Genomic DNA, 22,316 nt, shown 5'->3' on the forward strand with positions numbered 1-22,316 from the left:
TAAGAAGCGAAACCACAGACCTCTTAAAACAGTGATACTAAGAGGGACAGGGACAGGGACAGAGAAACGAGCGTTCTATAGGGAGGTTTCTATAGGGAGAGAAAACTATAACTCCCAAGGGCCTTTGCGCGGACTACGCGCGCCCCGAGCAAGAGGGCGGACCAGCGTAGGTAAGAGGCTGAGGGTCACAAGGGTGCTCTAGGACTTCCTGAAGTGGGCGGGACTTGAGGTGGGCGGGGCGGTGGCCACCTCCGCTCTCCCGCTTTGTGGCCTCCTCCTTCGGCGTCAGCCGCCAGAGACGTCGGAGGGGGCGTGGCCCGCGCGGAGGCTGGTGGGGGTGAGAGCGCCGCGGGACGTGGGTGACGCGTCTCCTTCCAGCTCAGCGGTGTGTGAGGTGTCGCGGCTCCGCTGGCGATTGGCTGTTGAGAGGCGAGTGCGCAGCGGCCGTTGGTCGCCGGCAGCACGGAGCGAGAGCCGGGGCGGGCGGGGGTGATATGGGGCGGCAGCGGAGGTGGCGGCTGGAGAAGGCGGGCGCGGACGAGCCGGCGGCCGCGGCGGAAGCGGCGGTTCCCGGAGTCGTCCCGTGAAGCGCCCGGGTCGGCGCCGCCGTGGGCCCCTGGGAGAGGGCAGCCAGCGCGCGAGCCGCTCAGGAGCCTGTCCTCCAGCGCCGCAGCCCTTCGGACTCTCGGTCTCATCCTCACTCTCCTGCTCCGGCTCCTCCATCTTGGCCTCGGCAGTGGCAGCTGCAGGGAGGATGTGCCGCCTTCTGGCAGGGGGAAGAAGGAGGAGAAGATGAAGAAGTACCGGCGGGCCTTGGCCCTGGTCTCCTGTCTCTCTCTGTGTTCCCTGGTCTGGTGAGTAGCCGCGACCACACGGGACTTTCCCTTGAGGGGAGACGGGGCAGGGAAAGCCCGAGTCACACCCCCAAATTATCCTGGCTTTTGGGGTGCGGGTCTCCGAGGCGCGTATGAGGCAACAAACACATTATTCCGTGACTTCCCGGCGGACTGGCCTGGCAGCACTGTGTGTGGAGGTTTTCATGGTGCATTTTGGAATTTACAGAGTCTTAAGTGGCAGAGGAAGCGCCCAGGTGCCTTTGTACCCAATTACCCTGGCCCTTGGCGATGGAGGGGTGTTTGGGTAGTGTTCAGATAGAGACTGGCTAAGTTGTTCGGGCTTAGTACCAGCCACTTGTTTTCATGGTGTGCGAAGGGCAGAAAGCGTGTCGGATGTGGCGTGTTCCCGATAGGCGATTTTAACAACGTGACTTGGGAAGGTGAGTAATGTACGAACAGTAGTTCTCCTGGCCCTTTTCTCTCCTGGTCTTTGCCTCGGATACTTTTGGGGTTGCTGTTCTTGGAAACTTTGGGGGGCGTTATGAAGCCCTTTTTCAAGGAGTAGATGATAAGCTGTTCAGTAGCTGAGTGTGTCTTAGGTGTAGTGTGCACGGGTGTTTCTGATCGTGTGCCTCGGATAATGTCCCTTAGTAATAGAAGGATAAGCCCTGCATTTTGAAGGCGGGAAGAGTGCTTTGTCTATAAGTTTCTGTATGGAGTTTCTGTTAATCCCTGGCACATTTGGGTTTTTGGGGAGGAGCAGAGAAAGCTAGCTTATCAGTCAAAGGATCGTTACCATTGCACTTGAAAAATCCCTTCTGTACTCCGAGGGGATTTCTTCAAAGCTGTGTGATGTTTGCTGATTAAACAGATGCTTCTTCAGTCAAAGTGATTTGCTGTTACATTAAAATCTAGGTAAACTAAGTTTCTTGTTTAGCTTATTTCCGCAAAACACCAACAGCTGTTTTTCATTAATGTGGGGTGTCTAACGGATTCCAAAGACACTGAAGTTGTACCAGAAAATAATAGATAAATAAGAAAAGAAGACACTTGCCTGGCTGAAGAATTTTGAGTGGTAGGTTGATAGACGTTTTAGAGAACAAGAAATTTGACCTTTTTGACATTTACTCTCAACCCTTTAGCAAGACCAGTGTTATCTCATCTTAATACTTATCAGCATCACGTTGGGTACAAAAAGTGCTTTTAGGAAGTGAGTACACTCACTCATTTTAAATTTAAATTTGTACGTGAGAGAGGGAAACCTTGTATTCATAACCACTTCTTTCTTTTGGCTGTTTAGTTGTAGGTTATGTGTTTTTTCTCTTTCTCCCTGATCTTGCCCATCTTTAGACCATGTTGTTATTCTTCTTTACTTTGTGAAATGGTTTAGGGCAAAGAGGTTACACTTTTCATTCACATTTAAAACACACCAGGATCTCTGATTTTTTTCTTTTTTAAGTTGAAATATACCTGACATATAACATTGTGTAAATTTCAGTTGTAGAACATATTGATTTGATACATTTACATATTGTAATATGATTACCATTGTTGAAATAGTTAAGCACCTCTATCATATTACATAGCCATTTCTTCTTGTGGGAATAGTTAAGATCTAGTCTCAGCAAGTTGATAATTATCATAAAATAGTGTTGTTTATACTAACTATTCAGTGGTCTTCAGGACTAACTTATCTACCAGTTGCAAGTTTCTACCCTTAAATGGAATTGAAAAAAAATTGATTGGTGGCAGTGAAATCAAGCATTTTAGTGTAGTTTTAAAAATCATTTGTGAATTTATAATAACTTGCTTCTATTATTTTGTTTAATTTCTGGCTGTCTTTTGCTTAAGCTAATCTCAATATGGTTTCTCATCTTGATTCATTAGAAATAGTAATGAGCTCATGACTTGTTGTTCATTTGGTCAGTCATGTTCAATTCTTTGCGACCCCATAGACTGCCAGCACATCAGGCTTCTGTCCTTCACTGTCTCCTGGAATTTGCTCAGACTCATGTCCATTGAGTCGATGATGCCATGACTTGTTAGGGGAAAAGAAATCAGTTGGCCTATTGAAAACAATAGTCATAAAGTTCTGTAAAGTTTGTTGACTTTCACAATGAAAAGTGGATATTGAGGGTTTAAGTAGTGCCAAATTTAAGAAGCTTTTGTTTAAGAAACAACTGAGTTAGTTTGTTTTGAGATTTGTTTGCACTGCCAAATTCAGAGAGATTTTAATTGCTCTTTACTGAAGTGGTTGGGAAGGCATTAAAGTAGAATATTAAGGCTTGAGAATTTTTTGGAAGGGTCATGATGAGATCAGGAAGAGGAGTGGTGTATGGTGTGATTGGTAAAGAGACTTTTCTTCCTTGGGAAATTGGAATAATGAAATTAAGTCACTGACTCACCTGGCGATCTGGTCCTTGCTACAGTCTGGTCTGTTAGGTCATTTCTCAACATCTCCATTCTCCCTTAGCTTGATGCCATTGTAGGGTTCAGCAGGTTTTGCAAAACAGTCATTTTTGTCTTTGTCATTCATAAAGTGTTGCAAGATTTTGTGATTCTTTTCTTTTTTAAGTTGTATCATTTTGTAGATTTTTGAGTGCTATATGTTTATACTACAACACTCTAGTTTCTAAATTTCCAGCCTCCTCATCCTACCAATATTACTGCATTTTATAACCACCTTATTTATATTGTCACATATTTACAGATCTTGATTATGTCTCCTCTCTCCTTTTGTCTTTCCAGCCTGGCGTTCTAACCTTAGATTACTTTCACAGAAGACCCATCCAATCTTTATTATTCATTCTGGTTGCTATTTTTTTCCTTTTTTCATACTTTTGTGTGATTATCAAGTAGCACAGAGTATTTTAGGCATAAATGTACTATAACATCAAGAATAATTATGATAGCTATTATTTATTGTCAGCTGCCTCTTTGTCAAACCTGTGGTGTATACTTTGTACATTTTAGCGCTTTTAATCTTCAGCACCTTTAATCTTCACAACCACCCTATGTGTATTATTGATAAATTAATTTTACATTTTATAGTTGAGGAAATAGAGAAGTAACTTGGCTAAGGCAAAGCAACTATTAAGTTCTGGAGCTTGGATTTGAACCTAGGCTGCCTGATTCATAGGATCCTTGATTGCTGTAATCCTTTGACTATGGGCCAGAAAGCCTATATTGTAGTTATGGCTCCATCACTTAATAGATCTGTGTCCTTGGACATGTTTTGTGGTGTCTTTGAATCTTATTTCTTATATCCTAAAAGTGGGAAAACTAATTCGTTCACAGCCCACAGGGTTGTTAGGATGATAATATGAGAGAGAATATATATGATAGATCTTTGTAACATAGTAAGGGTACATTATCTATGTATTTCACCATAAACTCATTCAACAAAGGTTTTTTGCTCATTATGCTCATTATGTACCAGATGTTGTTACTGGCATTGAAAACCTGAAAATAGGGTAACCAACTTATCCTGGTTTTAGCAGTAAAAGCCCCAAGTCCCAGGAATCCTCTGTGTTAGTTTCCTATTGCCCCTGTAACAAGTTACCAAAAGTTTAGTGACTTAAAAACAACATACATTTATTATCAGTTTTGTGGGTCAAAAGTCCAAAATAAGTCTTAACTGGGCTAAAGTCAAGGTGTCAGCAGGCCTGGTTCCTTGAGACTCTAAGGGGAAGAATCTACTTCTTGACTTTTTCAGCTTCTTGGGTCTGCTTGCGTTCTGTTGATCGCCATTCAAAAAAGGAAAAAAAAAAAACAAAACACTTGCCTTAAGTGGTAGATATTCAGATTTTTTTGTGTCCTCCCCTCATCAGAAATTAAAAGATGCTTACTCCTTGGAAGGAAAGTGATGACCAACCTAGACAGTATATTCAAAAGCAGAGACATTACTTTGTCGACAAAGGTCTGTCTAGTCAAGGCTGTGGTTTTTCCTGTGGTCATGTATGGATGTGAGAGTTGGACTGTGAAGAAAGCTGAGCAGCTAAGAATTGATGCTTTTGAACTGTGGTGTTGGAGAAGACTCTTGAGAGTTCCTTGGACTGCAAGGAGATCCAACCAGTCCATTCTGAAGGAGATCAGCCCTGAGTGTTCATTGGAAGGACTGATGTTGAGGCTGAAACTCCAGTACTTTGGCCACCTCATGCGAAGAGCTGACCCATTTGAAAAGACTCTGATGCTGGGAAAGATTGAGGGCAGGAGAAGGGGACGACAGAGGATGAGATGGTTGGATGGCATCACCGACTCAATGGACATGGGTTTGGGTGGACTCCGGGAGTTGGTGATGGACAGGGAGGCCTGGCGTGCTGCGATTCATGGGATCACAAAGAGTCGGACACGACTGAGCGACTGAACTGAACTCATCAGAAAAACATTGTGTGTATAGCTTTATTATGTACTTAATTGTTTATAAGATTTATACATGTGCAAATATGGCATTAGTATATTTATATACTAATAGTGTACGTAATAAGTGACACAAAGTAGGTGGTTAAGAAAGGTGAGAAGGAAAATAATCTTAATACTTTGTTAACAGACCTTTTTGTTCTTATTTAAAAAGTAATAATTTGGTGAGAGTTGTGTAATTGACTGACTAGATTATTTTGCATCATAATGGGGATGAAAAATAGCTTGTACTTGGCCCTGCGATTTTGTTGTTGGCTTATGCTTGCCTTAGTATTATCTTTGTGGGAATTTTTTTCAGAGCCACTTCTCCATGTTGTGAGAGTCAGTTTAGTTAAAACTAAATAAGTTAATCCCCGAATCTGCTTCATTGGGCACATGTAAATGACATTACATCACAATATGCTGGAAGTAAAATATATTTTATGGTTTACTGTTTGTGGAATTTTCATTCTTTCCTTCACTTTCAGACTGTATAGTCTCTGCTGTTATGACTGGCTGACCTTTAGATGGAGTGTGAATCCTTATATTAATCTTGGTAAAGCTAAATAAATTAAAAGTTAACTTTTTTTTAGAGCATTTTTAGGTTCATAGCAAGATTGAGCAGAAGGTACAGAGATTACCTTTAATACTTGATCTCTGTCTCCACCACATGCAGAATTTCTTCCATTATCAGCATCTCCCACCAGAGTGGTTTAATTTATTTAAGACTAAAAAAGTCAATTTTTTTTCTTTTTGCACCGAAAAGGATCATTTGGAGGCGCTCATATTTAGAGCTAATAAGAGAGGAGCCTGACATTTAAACGATTCTCATACATTTGACAGATAGTTACAAAAAATAGTTTAAAAGGAAGACTTTGTATTCTATAATAGATATGGTCTATCTCTAGCTGTGTGTCCTGGGACAGGTTAGCTCTGTGAGCTTCAGTTCTCATCCATAAAATGTTTTGAGAATGGTGAAGTGGCAGTCACAGTAGGGGAGAGTTGATAGATAACCTAATTCAGAGTAGTCTGTTTTGTTGGCCTTTTTGGCCTTAGTATTAATAGTAATTTTTCTGAGGGTATGTCACCTAGTTTTCATTGATTTAAGAGGTTTATTGCTTGGTTTGTAATTTTGTCTCTGTACCCTTTATTTTGCGTTTTCTCTGACAGTTTTGCTGGTTTCTTGCTCATTTGTTAATATGCATAAGTGAGCAGAAAAATAAGAAACTTGATTTTTTTTTTGCTTATATTTGTATAAGCAGTCCCCCCCCCCCCCCCCCCCGCCTTTTAAAGATAATGATTAGAAATTTCCTTGGGGAAAAATTTTTCCTTGAAAAATCCCTACTCTGTCTTTAATCTGGAGATTTTTTTCCCTATGTTTTGTTTCTATAACTCTTTAAAGACTGTAAATCTGCTTTTCTGAATCAAATACTATTCAAAATAAGTAAAATAATAAAATAACCCTTCTTCTCCAAATCATTGATGACTTTAAAAAAAAGTCTGTCTTGTTCTGGGAATGAAATGTTCAGCATGGCGAGTGTACGTAATGATAATGTATTGTATGTTTGAAAGTTGCTGAGAGAGTAGATCTTAAAAATTCTCATCACAAGAAAAAGCATTTGTACTAGTGATGATGGATGTCAGCTAAACTTTTGTGGTGATCGTATTGCAATAAATACTAATATTGAATCATATTGTACACCTGAAACCAATATAATGTTATATGTCAGTTATATCTCAGTAGAAAAAATTAAATACTTTCTTATGGAACTTTATGTGAAAAAGTTTGGGAAGAAAGTTTATTTTTAGTCTGGGATATACATTCCATAGAAAATGTCTGGTACTTAAAAGAGGTCTTGGGTTGTTAAAAACAGTGTCAGATCCCTTCAGACAAATGAGATGAAACCAGATTGCCTAAATAGGAAAAAGTCTGTGAAAGAAGGTGTATGATGTCTTTGTGTAAAAGCTGAACACGTGTTTTCAGTAAAAAAATGATAAATAATTTACTTATAATATCCTTTGGAATTATTTTTTAAAGAAGTGGATGTATTTCATAGTAGCCTCTTTAGATTATTAAACATCCGAGGATGTATTGGAATAGATGCAAGTAGTAGACAGTAAAAAATGTCTTGGCAGACACTGAAAAAAACAAAAGATGTCAGCACCAAACTTACCTTTGGATGTTGGTTATTTCATTTTTCAACTGTTCATGTACTCTTTAAAGTATCTTTCACTTTCTCAACAATCTGAATAGAGAAATGAATCTGCATGTATACCTAATAGTCTAGTGCTTTTTAATGAAAGGAAAGAGATAAGTTTACTAAAAATTTAAGTGCTTTATTATTCTCTCAAGTCATCTTTATGTAGAAACATTTGTATATTTGAAATACGTTAGTGAGAAACTCAATACCTTTTGTTGGAAACCTGTACATGTTGCAGATGGTACTTCAGTGCCAGGTGTAGTTCACCTGTTTTGTTTTCAAGGCTGTATTTTAAGTAGTTTAAGAAAATAAAATTGTACATGTCTCAAGGGAATGAAAATTGCTTTTGAGTATTTGCGGTATGTCAGTCCTTTGGTATACATTTGTTTCATAAATGCTGAGTTTTTTGAAAGAAAATTTGATTTTATTTTTAGGACTTCATTTTTGTAATGACTCAGTTAAAAATTATATTTTTTGTAAAAGTAACACTTTGTTAGAAAATGTTTTGTAGCATTGACATAGCTCATAAATACTAAGTTTATTTTGTATTTCTTATTATGGAGTATTTGAAATCAGTAACAGGAGAAAATGTGTAAAGTGCTTAAAACAGTGCTTTGCTCTTAGTAAGCCCTGTTCTTATTATTCACTCAGTCTGGATACTTTGGCAGAAGTTGGATCCTAGGCTGAGGTATCAGAGTTCAGAAACAGGAATCCATATGTTTGTTCAAAATATTATTTGGTTGCCAACAATATATTGGATGTGGTGGGGGTTGCTGAAGAAGCAGGAGACTTGAGCTCTGCCCTGAGGAGTATACAAGTTGATGTCAAAGTATACAAAGGTACTGGTATAGTGAAAATGGCATGAAACCAAGTTAGAGCTTGATTGTAATCCTTTCCTTCCTGTATTAACAGTGAACCTTTTTGGGTACTTATTTTTGTTCTAAGTGCTTTATCCGCACTAACTCATTTTGACTTTATTAAACTCTTTTTGAGATAGTCACCACATTTTAAAGAGACTAAGAAAGGCACAGAAAAATTAACCAACTTGCCAAAATTATCCGTAAGCAATGAACTAGAATTTAAGTAGCCTTTGAATCTGAGCCTGTGCTCTTAAGCACTACCCTGTGCTACGTGGAGGCTGACAGGTGGCCTTAGGCAAGTTTCTTTACCTTTTCTTTGTCAGTTTTCTTATCTAAAAAATGAGGTTGACTGGATTCACTCAATGAGGAATGAATATTGAAATTACTCATTCATGAAGCTTTAAAAAAAAGTGCCTAAGCCACTTACCTTGGAAGTTTGCTAAGTTTGGAATATTCTTTTGTGTGTTCCAGTAGTTACTACTACATTAAATGAATTCTGAGATTTTTCTTTTGCACTTTTAACATTCTAAGGTACCTGATTTGAGCATTGGTGAACAGTACAAAAAGCTGAGTTGGTTAGTAGGGGCTTGAAGAGAAAAACTGGACAGGAGTTGTCAGGTAAGACTTCGTTTTAAGAGAAATGACGTCTGTGGTTTATAAAACTTGGCTTCTGTGGAATACAGGCGCTTTACAGACTGAAAGAAGATAGACTGGTGCTACTAAGATGAACAGTGGCCTTTCCCTAGTTTGCATGTGTGTGTGCTTCTGCTTGCCTGCCTTCAGTGGGCAGACAGTACTTAATTGTCAGGAGAAATGAGAAAGAGTTGTGGGTAAAGGAGACAGTGTACTTGATATGGGTGGAAATGATAGTAAGCAGACAAACCAAGGAAATAAAGTCATTCCTTGGTATTTGTGGGGGATTGCTTCCAGGACCCCACCTCGATGTTTAAGTCTGCTTTGTAAAATGGCATAGTCACTTTGCCCTCTGTATAAACGGATTTGGAACCTGTGGATGCAGAGGGCCAAATGTTTTCTGGAGATTATGATGGGTTTTGCAAGTTAAATCAAGGAGTTAGGCACCGAAGATCCAGCAAGAGAAGTGGTGTTTGGAGACTATTATTTTGACATCATTACTAGATATTTCTCAGAGAAGAACGGCTGGAGGGATGAATACTAAATGAAAAGCAATTGGAATAGTTGAAGTTTGTCATAACAAGGACTTAACTTGGCAGTAGAGATGAAGAGGATGTGTTGAACAGAGGTTTTGAGCAAGTCAGTGATAGGTTTGGTGATAGGTTGGCAATGCAGTAGAAACAGCATTGGGCTATGATTCAAAGGAACTGGGTTTTGGTTTGCCTCTGACCAGCTCTTGGTTTTTGATACTGCCTTTCTGTCATCTATCTCAGTGTCAAAAGATGTTTACTGAGGCTTCTGTTTGCTGTGTTTGGCAGGATTCTGGTGGACAAAACAAAGTAGCTGCTTTCTTGGAGCTGACCATGGTTGAGAAAATAAATTCTAGGGTCTAAAATTATGAATCTGAAATAAAGTTCAAAGAGAGGAGTGAAATTTTTCCTTTTAACTTGGGCAACTAGAGGAATTGGAGGTGTTAAAAAAGAATTAGAGTTGCAAAGAGTTTTAAAAGAGAAGGAGCTTTCGGTTGAGATGAGTAGAATATCCGAGTGGAGACATTTTATTAGTGAAATTCTGTCAGTCGTGTCTTACTCTTTGCGGGCCCATGGATGATACAGTCCATGGAATTCTCCAGGCCAGAATACTAGAGTGGGTAGCCTTTACCTTCTCCAGGGGATCTTCCCAACCCAGGGATCGAACTCAGGTCTCCTGCAGTGCAGGCTGATTCTTTACCAGATGAGCCACAAAGGAAGCTACAGGGGGGATGTTATATAGGCACTTTAATACAGACTTCAGTAAAGACGACACTTTGGCTGGAGCTGTTCTTGTAGAGGGGATCATTTAGGAAACAAAATCTTTTGACTGAACATGGAGTTGCTGCAGATACTTAGAACAAAGAAAGGTGACGAGCAAACTAAGGCTCTGAAGAGAAGGAAGAAACTAGGGAAAGAAGTTTAATGAGGTCAGAAATAGAAAAGTCTCAGATAGCCTGAGAAGCTTGAAAATTGAGAAAAGGACCTTGTTTTCAAAAGAGAGAGGTGATTGATAAACTTTTGTGAGCAGAAATAGAAAATATTTGGAGAGAGGTAGGTGTGAGTTCATACACATTTGTTTGGCAGCCAGAAGGAATGCAAGAGGTTGGAGTAGCTTCCTGTATGCTTCAAATTATCCAACCCATTTTCATCTGAGGTTGATTTGCTTCAAAGTATCCAACCCGGTTCTATCTGAGGTTGATTGAATCCAAAGATGCTGAGGGCCTCCTGCAAGGGACGTGAGCATCCATGGATTTTGGCATCTAAAGAGGGTCCTAGAACCAAGATACCTAGACAACTGTTTTCACTACTTTGGAATTTGATAAATGAAAGACCATGAGAAGGACAGCAGCTGATAGCAACTGCTGCCATATGAATGCATATTCTATGCCAGACTAAGCATTGCACAGATAGATTCAGGGGATGAGGTTTGATAGAGTGCCTGCAGAACTATGGATGGAGGTTCGTGACATCGTATAGGAGGCAGTGATCAAAACCATCCCCAAGAAAAAGAAATGCAAAAAGGCAAAATGGTTGTCTGAGGAGGTCTTACAAATAGCTGAGAAAAGAGAAGTGAAAGCCAAAGGAGAAAAAGAAAGATAAACCCATGTGAATGCAGAGCTCCAAAGAATAGCAGGGAGAGATAAGAATGCCTTCCTCAGCAATCAGTGCAAAGAAATAGAGGAAAATGATAGAATGGGAAAGACTAGAGATCTCTTCAAGAAAATTAGAGATACCAAGGGAACATTTCATGCAAAGATGGGCTCAATAAAGGACAGAAATGGTATGGACCTAACAGAAGCAGAAGGTATTAAGAAGAGGTGGCAAGGATACACAGAAGAACTATACAAAAATGATCTTCATGACCCACATAACCATGATGGTGTGATCACTCACCTAGAGGCAGACATCCTGGAGTGCAAAGTCAAATGAGCCTTGGGAAGCATCACTACGAACAAAGCTAGTGGAGGTGATGGAATTCCAGTTGAGCTATTTCAAATCCTAAAAGATGATGCTGTGAAAGTGCTGCACTCAAAATGCCAGCAAATCTGGAAAACTCAGAAGTGGCCACAGGACTGGAAAAGGTCAGTTTTCATTCCAATCCCAAAGAAAGACAATACCAAAGAATGTTCAAACTACTACCTAGGTGTACTCAATCTCAAGCTAGCAAAGTAAGGCTCAAAATTCTCAAAGCCAGGCTTCAACAGTACGTGAACTGAGAATTTTTCAGATGTTCAAGCTGGATTTAGAAAAGGCAGAGGAACCAGAGATCAAATTGCCAATATACCGCTGGATCATAGAAAAACCAAGAGAATTCCAGAAAAACATCTACTTCTGCTTCATTGACTACGTTAAAGCCTTTTACTGTGGATCATGAGAAACTGTGGAAAATTCTTCAAGAGGTAGAAATACCAGACCAACTTAACTGTCTCCTGAGAAATGTGTATGGAGGTCAAGAAGCAACAGTTAAAACCGGACATGGCACAATGGACTGGTTCCAGATTGGGAAAGGAGTATACGTCAAGGCTGTATATTGTCACCCTGCTTATTTAACTTATATGCAGAATAGAAAGTGAAAGTGAAGTCGCTCAGTCGTGTCTGACTCTTTGCGACCCCATGGACTGTAGCCCACCAGGCTCCTCAGTCCATGGAATTTTCCAGGCAAGAGTACTGGAGTGGGTTGCCATTTCCTTCTCCAGGTGATCTTCCCAACCCAGGGATTGAACCCGGGTCTCCCGCACTGCAAGCAGACGCTTTACCATCTGAGCCAGCAGGGAAGCAGGATACATCATGTAAAATTCTGGGCTGGATGAAGCATAAGCTGGAATCAAGATTGCCAGGAGAAATATCAATAACCTCACATATGCAGATGATACCACTTAATGGCAGAAAGCAGAGGAAGTAAAGAGTCTCTTGATGAAAATGAAAGAGGAAAGTGAAAAATCTGGCATAAACTCAACATTCAAAAAATGAAGATCATGGCATCCAGTCCCATCATTTCATGGCAAATAGATGGGGAAACAGTGGAAACAGTGACAGACTTTATTTTCTTGGGCTCCCAAAATCACTGCAAATGGTGACTGTAGCCATGAAATTAAAAGACATTTGCTTCTTGGAAGAAAAGCTATAAGCAACCTAGACAGCATATTAAAAAGCAGAGACATTGCGTTGTCGGCAAGAGTCCATCTAGTTAAAGCTATGGTTTTTCCATTAGTCGTATATGCATGTGAGAGTTGGGACTATAAAGAAAGCTGAGTGCTGAAGAATTGATGCTTTTGAATTGTGGTGTTGGAGAAGACTCTTGAGAGTCCCTTGGACTGCAAGATCAAACCAGTCAATCCCAAAGGAAATCAGTCCTGAATATTCATTGGGAGGACTGATGCTGAAGCTCCATTAGGACTTTGGCCACCTGATGCGAAGAACTGACTCATTAGAAAAGACCCTGATGCTGGGAAAGATTGAAGGGAGGAGGAGAAGGGGGCGACAAAGGATGAGATGGTTGGATGGCATGACTGACTCGGTGGATGTGAGTTTGAGCAAGCTCCGGGAGTTGGTGATGGACTGGGAAGTCTAGTGTGCTACAGACCATGAGGTTGCAAAGAGTGGGACACAACTGAGCAGCTCAGCTGAAGCATTGCACATGCATTATTTCATTTTCCTGTTTTACAGTGTTTATATTGAGACTTACAGCTTTTGTAATTAGTTTGTCCAAGAGAATGCACATAATAAAAGGGGGAACCTAGGATGTAAGGGTTGGTTTATAAAGAAGGCTGAGCACCAAAGAATCGATGCTTTTGAATTGTGGTGCTAGAGAAGACTCTTGAGTCCCCAGGACTGCAAGGAGATCAAGCCAGTAAATCCTAAAGGAAGTCAACCCTGAATATGCATTGGAAGGACTATTGATAAAGCTCCAATACTTTGGCTACCTGATGCGAAGAACTGACTGTTTGGAAAAGACCATGATGCTGGGAAAGACTGAAGGAGAAGAAGGGGGTGGCAGAGGATGAAATGGTTAGATAGCATCACCATTTCAATGGACATGAATTTGAACAAACTCTGGTAAATAGTAAAGGACAGGGAAGCCTGGAGTGCTGCAGCCCATGGGGTCACAAAGAGTTGGACAGGCCTTAGTGACTGAACAACAACACGTTTTGACTCTGAGGTCCATGCCCTAGCCACTACACTACAAAACTTTGTCTCTTGGGGCTGTTATCTAAATCAAGCGGTAAACATTGCCCCTCCTTTGTGGTAGTTCTTATATTTGTATCTGCAGTAACTAGCCTTAATAACATGATCGGTTCTTAAGAGAATGGATTAATGTTATTTTCTCACCTTTCTTTTCATTTATCTGTTGACTAGAGAATATGACATGGGAAATGCAGCGGTACAAAGATGATAGGCTTTGGAGAGATCTAGATTGGTTGAGTGACTTTTGACCAATTAACTTCTGAGGTTAAGTTTCTTTATTTGTAAAAGTTAAATTAATATTTTAATGTAAACAGCTTGACACATTAGAGAAAGACTGTGTTCTCTTCTAGAGACATCAGATACTTAGGATCAGATTGGTCATACTCAGTTTATGCTACATTCTTTATAGGTCCCCCTTTTTCCCTCCACTTTACATCATTACTCTTTTATAGTCTATCTTCATTTTCGCTTCTATCTCCCCCATGTTGGGCATTTACCCTGGAGTATATTTGATGTGTTTTTCCAGTTAATTGTCATGTATTTACTTAGATTTCTGATTTCTTCCAAAACTAATGTTTTGTTTATATGTTTTAAAATTTGCGTAAATGGTATAATGCTATTAATCTCATTCTTTTTCCTATTTCCTTCTACCTAACACTTAAAAAAAAAAAAAAAAAAAAAAACAACTAACTTGTTTTAGTTACTGGAGTCACCGTTATGTGAATTCTGCATAGTGTGACAGATGCCTCAGGAAGGGCTGATGTCATTTATTCACTGAGTATTTATTGAGCCCTTTGCATGTATGCTGCTTCTAAAGAGAGACTTTATACCAACAAATGCATTTGGGAGTATTTTGTTCCATGTGCTTATCTTTTGCTGTCCTAATACTATAGACTAATTAGAGTGGTTTTGTGATAAATCTTCATTATCTGTCAAGGTGAACCACTTTCCTTTGCTTTTTTTGTCAATATAGTTATTCTTAGATAAGTTTTTCCATATTTAGAACATCCTTCAGGTTTTTTTCTCTAGGATTTTCTTAAAAAATTTTTTTTAGTTTATATGGGAGTATATAGTAAATTTACAGTGTTGTGTCAGTTGCAGGCATACAGCAGTGATTTAGTTATGCATATACATGTATCTATTTTTTCTCATTTTCTTTTCCCACATAGGTTATTACAGTGTATTGAGTAGAGTTCCTGGTGCTATATGGTAAGGATCCTTCAGGTATTTTGATAAGAATTATATTGGAGTGCTGAAGTAGTTCAGGGAGAATTGCTGTCTTTACTTTGCTGTCAACAGCACTCCATCTATGAACGTACTAGATCTTCAGTTGTCTCTTCATTTTGTGGTCGTTATTAGAGTTAACATTTTTTCCTCTGTAAATGGTTGTGTAGTTTTTAAGGTTAATTTCTAAATTATTTTTAAAAATTGTTACTGATAATGGTTTATTATCTATCTTGTTATTACTGGGGAGGAAAATATTGACTTTATTGCTTATTTTTTAAATTGAAATAATTTACATACAGCTAAGTGCACATGTTGTCAACTGTATAGTTGGATCAGTTTTGACAAATACATACATCTGTGTAACTCACACCCATCAAGATGCAGAGCATTTCTATCACTCCAGAATGTTTTCTCATGTCGCATTCTACAGAATTCCCTGAAGCAACTGACGATTTGATTTCTATCACCATGGGTTAGTTTTGCTACTTCTGGAAACCTATTTAAATAGAATTAATACAGTATTTATTCTTGTGTCTGACTTCTTTCACTCAAGTGTAATGTTTCCAAGATTTATCCATCTTATTTCATTCATTTGTAATTCATTCCTTTTGATTGTGAGAACCAGTATAATACATTGTATGAATATACTACAGTTTATTTATATTCTCCTGTTGTTGAACATCTGGACAGCTTCCAGGTTTTGGCTATTAGGAGTAAAAGCTACTGCGGACGTTTTTGTACATACAGTTTTCATTTCTCTTAAGTATGTAAAAGTGGAATTGCAAGTACTTAAACAGATGGATATCCTGTGCTTCTGGAGATAGTACCCTGAGAAAGACACATTGCTTATGAAGGATTCCAGCCAGGAATATATAACCTAAATCTGGTCATGATGAAGGGTAAGACAAACCTCAAAAAAGGACCATGGTATTCATGGTCAAAAAAGAGTCCGAAGTGCAGTACTTGGATGCAATCTCAAAAACGACAGAATGATCTCTGTTCGTTTCCAAGGCAAACCATTCAATATCACAGTAATCCAAGTCTATGCCCCAACCAGTAACGCTGAAGAAGCTGAAGTTGAACGGTTCTATGAAGACCTACAAGACCTTTTAGAACTAACACCCAAAAAAGATGTCCTTTTCATTATACAGGACTGGAATGCAAAAGTAGGAAGTCAAGAAACACCTGGAGTAACAGGCAAATTTGGCCTTGGAATACGGAATGAAGCAGGGCAAAGACTAATATAGAGTTTTGCCAAGAAAATGCACTGGTCATAACAAACACCCTCTTCCAACAACACAAGAGAAGACTCTATACATGGACATAACCAGATGGTCAACACCAAAATCAGATTGATTATATTCTTTGCAGCCAAAGATGGAGAAGCTCTATACAGTCAACAAAAACAAGACCAGGAGCTGACTATGGCTCAGACCATGAACTCCTTATTGCCAAATTCAGACTTAAATTGAAGAAAGTAGGGAAAACCACTACACCATTCAGGTATGACCTAAATCAAATCCCTTATGATTATACAGTGAAAGTGAGAAATAGATTCAAGGGACTAGATCTGATAGATAGAGTGCCTGATGAACTATGGAATGAGGTTCGTGACATTGTACAGGAGACAGGGATCAAGACCATCCCCATGGAAAAGAAATGCAAAAAAGCAAAATGGCTGTCTGGGGAGGCCTTACAAATAGCTGTGAAAAGAAGAGAAGTGAAAACCAAAGGAGAAAAGAAAAGATATAAACATCTGAATGCAGAGTTCCAAAGAATAGCAAGAAGAGATAAGAAAGCCTTCTTCAGCGATCAGTGCAAATAAATAGAGGAAAACAACAGAATGGGAAAGACTAGGGATCTCTTCAAGAAAATCAGAGATATCAAAGGAACATTTCATGCAAAGATGAGCTCCATAAAGGACAGAAATGGTATGGACCTAACAGAAGCAGAAGATATTAAGAAGAGATGGCAAGAATACACAGACCCAGATAATCACGATGGTGTGATCACTGACCTAGAGCCAGACATCCTGGAATGTAAAGTCAAATGGGCCTTAGAAAGCATCACTACGAACAAAGCTAGTGGATGTGATGGAATTCCAGTTGAGCTATTCCAAATCCTGAAAGATGATGCTGTGAAAGTGCTGCACTCTATACGCCAGCAAATTTGGAAAACTCAGCAGTGGCCACAGGACTGGAAAAGGTCAGTTTTCATTCCGATCCCAAAGAAAGGCAATGCCAAAGAATGCTCAAACTACTGCACAATTGCACTCATCTCACACGCTAGTAAAGTAATGCTCAAAATTCTCCAGTCAGGCTTCAGCAATATGTGAACCATGAACTTCCTGATGTTCAAGCTGGTTTTAGAAAAGGCAGAGGAACCAGAGATCGAATTGCCAACATCTGCTGGATCATGGAAAAAGCAAGAGAGTTCCAGAAAAACATCTATTTCTGCTTTATTGACTATGCCAAAGCCTTTGACTGTGTGGATCACAATAAACTGGAAAATTCTGAAAGAGATGGGAATACCAGACCACCTGACCTGCCTCTTGAGAAATTTGTATGTGGGTCAGGAAGCAACAGTTAGAACTGGACATGGAACAACAGACTGGTTCCAAATAGGAAAAAGAGTTCGTCAAGGCTGTATATTGTCACCCTGTTTGTTTAACTTATATGCAGAGTACATCATGAGAAACGCTGGACTGGAAGAAACACAAACTGGAATCAGGATTGCCAGGAGAAATATCAATAACCTCAGATATGCAGATGACACCACCATTATGGCAGAAAGTGAAGAGGAACTAAAAAAGCCTCTTGATGAAAGTGAAAGTGGGGAGTGAAAAAGTTGGCTTAAAGCTCAGCATTCAGAAAACGAAGATCATGGCATCTGGTCCCACCACTTCATGGGAAATAGATGGGGAAACAGTGGAAACAGTGGCAGACTTTCTTTTTCTGGGCTCCAAAATCACTACAGATGGTGACTGCAGCCATGAAATTAAAAGACGCTTACTCCTTGGAAGGAAAGTTATGACCAACCTAGATAGCATATTCAAAAGCGGAGACATTACTTTGCCAACAAAGGTTCGTCTAGTCAAGGCTATGGTTTTTTCTGTGGTCATGTATGGATGTGAGAGTTGGACTGTGAAGAAGGCTGAGCGCCAAAGAATTGATGCTTTTGAACGGTGGTGTTGGAGAAGACTCTTGAGAGTTCCTTGGACTGCAAGGAGATCCAACCAGTCCATTCTGAAGGAGATCAGCCCTGGGATTTCTTTGGAATCCCAGGAATGATGCTAAAGCTGAAACTCCAGTACTTTGGCCACCTCATGCGAAGAGTTGACTCATTGGAAAAGACTCTGATGCTGCGAGGGATTGGGGGCAGGAGGAGAAGGGAACGACAGAGGATGAGATGGCTGGATGGCATCGCTGACTCGATGGACGTGAGTCTCAGTGAACTCCGGGAGTTGGTGATGGACAGGGAGGCCTGGCGTGCTGCGATTCATGGGGTCGCAAAGAGTCAGACACGACTGAGCGACTGATCTGATCTGATTTAAAAATAAAAGGATTATGTCCTTCAAAAGTGTCAGTACCACATAAGATAAAGACTAATAACTGTTCCAGGTTAAAGGAGGCTGAAGACACAGGACATGGTCTTAGACTTGATTCTGGGCTTGGGGTTGAGGAGGGGAGGGGGAGTGCTGAGAGGACACTACTGGGACATAGATTATTGTGTCAGTGTAACATTTCCTCAGATTGTTAATTGTAGTGTGGTTGTGTAAGAAAATATCCTTATTCTGAGGAAATACGTACAGAGATACTTCGAGATATATTACACGCAGTGGGGAAAGAGAGGGCCATGAACTTGCTGTGAGAATGGCAAATGATGGGACAAATGGGTCACAATAGGTAGAGAGGGTTTGCGGTTGTTCTTTTTACTATGTTGGCATTTCTTCTGAAAGCTTGAAATTATTTCCAAATAAAAAGTAGGGGGTAAAAGATTGGGATTTCCTTTTCTCTAGATAAGGTGTTGATTAATCCGCTCAAAATTTTTAAATTATTGTCAGTGATTTCCAATTTTTGTATACTTTGTCCCAGTTTTGTTATTTTTCTAGAAACATCCATGTCTTCTGAGTTTTCAAATATATTAGTATATGTAGCTGTTAATATTTTATGATTTTAAAAAGTATGTCTTGCCTGTGGTTATTTCATGCTTTTAGAACATATTTTGTTAATTCATATCACCAACTCTCCTTTACCAGTTTTTCCAGAGGTTTGTCTTTTTAATATTTTCCTTGGAGAACCAACTTTTGGTTTTAATCTTTTGGTTTGGTTTTCTCTCAGTGATTTCTGTCCTTAAGAGTCTTCCTTTTTTCCTTAGATTGAAACTGTCCTTTATCTTCTTGAGTTGAAAGAGGAGCTCTTTTGTGTTCAGTTTGTCTCCAGATATGCTCAGAAGGATAGCTTTCCTGCTGCTGTTTTACCTGCATCCTACCTACCAGTTTTGACCTGTAGTCTTCTGCTCTAATATTTTGTAATATGCCCTATATTTTCCTCTTTAATAAAAAATTATTCTGCTTTATAATTTAGTTTACAGGTTTTAGAAGGTGGTTAGCTTTTTCTATCCTAAATGACACTCAAATGCAAATTTTACAAGACTTTTAATTACATCTACTCTAAAAGTTAATACCTTTCCATATGAATGGTGAATCCATGCCACATTAGCGGGGTGGGGGCGGGGAGGTGACAAGAAGAGACAAGTGTCCTCTTATTTTCCAGATTCTATTTTTTGAGTTTGTGTGTTTGTGTGAGGGGGTGGTGGATGGGTGGTTGAGTTGGGGAGGTAGTGGTAGTGGTCGAGGCAGGAGATGGGGCTGATGGGAAGAGGAATGAAAAGTGATTGAATTTTGTTTCTGCTGTGTGCTGCAAAACAGTTCCCCTAAGAACCCTCATTAGTAAGTATTTGTTAAACACCTAATGTTTGCAGGTTTTGGCTATGTGGGGAGGGGCTAAAGTAGTTAGGGATATGAAATTGATTCTCAAAGAGTTTAAGTGTAAGACGATATACTTGGCTCACAATCAATTTCATCAATAGTAATAGAGTCTGAGGGGAGAGTGTCAGGGGCTCACAGGGGCTCCATTTATCTTGCTAGTTGTGATTTCTGGTGCTGAATTTCTTAAAACTTTTGAAAGTAATTTCATCAGGCTTGGGGTTTTCACAGTACAGTTTTTGAAAGTTGCTTCAGTAGTATGGAATCAGATCCATTTAGTCATGCAGCAAAGTGCCCTCAGCTATTTTAATGTGACCCAGTGATTCTTAATGATGGGGCATGCGTATCTAATTCACCTGGGAGAACTTGTTGACAGTAAAGAGTGTATTATAGAGATTCATTGTTCTTCAGTGTAGTTGGTGTGGGTTTGTGTTATTTCATTTTACTTTGGTGATTTAAAATTTCTTGACAGTTCTTAGTTGGTGATCATTTTTATCTATTTTAGGCTTTTTTCTTACACACAAAATTAAGGATATCTTTGCAGGTCTGTCTTTAATTAGCATCTGTCTTTATATAGGGACTGATATATTAGAGGTAAACAGTGATACTATTGATAAGGCTACTCTATAGCTTTATCAATAGGGTAGATAAGCTAATAATGTATTACATACTAATGTCAGGTATACTAGGGTTCTTCAGAGAAATAGAACCTACTTTATATGTAAAATGAGATGTTGAGTCACACGATTATGGAATCTGAGAAGTTCTACTGTCTTAAAGCTGGAGACTGAGGAAACACAGTGGTATAATTCAGATCAAGTCTGAACGCCTGTTAACCAGTGAAATAGAAGATATAATCCCAGTAAAAAGGCTAGACATGAGACGCCACAGCTCAGATAGTGAGGCAGGGGAAAAAAGGGCGAATTCTTCTGGTCAGTCCCTTAAAGGATTAGATGATGCCCACTCATATTGGGGAGGACAGTCTACTGAGTCCACTGATTCATATCTTGTTGTTGTTGTTCCGTTGCCAAGTTGTGTCTGACTCTTTGCAACCTCATGGACTGCAGATTCCAAAGCTAATCTCACCCCAAAAGCTCCTAACTTCAGATAATGGAATTTGATTATGTGATAGTAAAAATAAGTCTCATGAGATTTAATGTCTTTTGGCTGTCTTCACACTAACTGTGAATATTGGGATTTATATATACATATACACATGCAGAATTACTGATGATAAAAGTAGTATATGCTCGTAGTAGAAATTTAAAAAGTATAGAAAAGAATAAAGAAAATAAGGGGGCATAATCACCAAAATTCTAACACCCCTAGTTTTGAATATCTGAAACTTTTTGTTGTCCCAAATGTGTGTATATATACACTGACAAATACAACTACAAACACCCATGTGAGAAACAATGCAAAAATCTGTCAATAAAGAAATGTTTAATAAATAATGATATATCTATATGACAATTTGAATAAGTAATATATTCTTATGGCTCAAAATTCAGAAGACTTAGAGTATTAAAAAGTGAAAAATATCCATCTATCCAGTCAATCAGTTTTCCACCCTGGAGGCAACCACGGTGGTGCTTTTTTTCCCTTTTGTTTTTAATTCTTTCAGAGAAATTTATGGACCTACAAGTGCCTTTAGTAAACATGTGCGCACATAGTAGCATACTATATGTGTATGTTGTTATGTACTTTGCTCTTATTTGATTTTAATTTTTATCAAAATGATGTAACAAAAAGTCAGGTAGCTCTACAAGGATTTTTGTTTATTTGCTTTTGCAAAGAAGTCAGTCCTTCATCCCTCTTTCCTCATTTTTCCTTTCCAAGGAAACCACTTTGATCTTTTACCTGATGAATTTTGTTTACTTCTTTGTCTCTAAAATAATTGTTTTAATGTCACTTTTAGGTATGTTACTGCAAATGATCAGATTCTCCTGGTAATGTAGTTCAGTCATAATTTGGATTAGATCAGTATTCATGACTATAAATGATACAGCTGAGCCATGTGGTAAAACATGGTTACTTTTCCTTTTTCTGTTCTACTTTTCCATTTTCATGGGGCTAATATTTGACTTGTGTTTTCTTATTTTTCTCTTTAATTACAAATTATCTGCTAGTTGTGTAGATCTGTTCTTGAGATTTTCAGAGACTCCTCTAAGTTGTGCTGTTAATTCCGTCCTCCAAAAGAGGACTCTTCCAGAGCTTCTGATGACCTCCAGTTTAGTTTCGGTTGCCCTCTTTGTGTACATACAGCTGTCATCCATGAAATTTTCTTTGCAGTCACTCTGGGAATTCTCTTTTACTCTTTCATCTCACTACTATATTGTTGTAATTATTGTGGTTTCTTAGATGTCTAATTTCCCCACATTAAAATCTTATTGACTATTCTGTTTATATTGGAGAAGGCGATGGCACCCTACTCCAGTACTCTTGCATGGAGAATC

General features: G+C 39.1%; 1 protein-coding gene across 7 annotated transcripts in view; it reads left to right on the forward strand.

Annotated features, from left to right (window-relative positions):
- Window positions 1-653: 653 nt before the first annotated feature.
- Window positions 654-22,316, forward strand: part of SUCO (SUN domain containing ossification factor) — an 89,534-nt gene continuing 67,871 nt past the window's right edge. For all 7 annotated transcript variants that reach the window (XR_002182481.2, XR_011560792.1, XM_070768180.1 and 4 more), the window contains exon 1: window positions 654-854. Coding sequence is in view for 5 of the 7 variants with exons in the window: in XM_070768180.1 (XP_070624281.1) it covers window positions 793-854 (62 nt within the window). In the remaining 2 variants the exon portion in view is untranslated. The remainder of the gene's footprint in view (window positions 855-22,316) is intronic.

Source organism: Bos indicus, chromosome 16 (assembly GCF_029378745.1).
Source record: "Bos indicus isolate NIAB-ARS_2022 breed Sahiwal x Tharparkar chromosome 16, NIAB-ARS_B.indTharparkar_mat_pri_1.0, whole genome shotgun sequence".
Lineage (NCBI taxonomy): Eukaryota > Metazoa > Chordata > Mammalia > Artiodactyla > Bovidae > Bos > Bos indicus.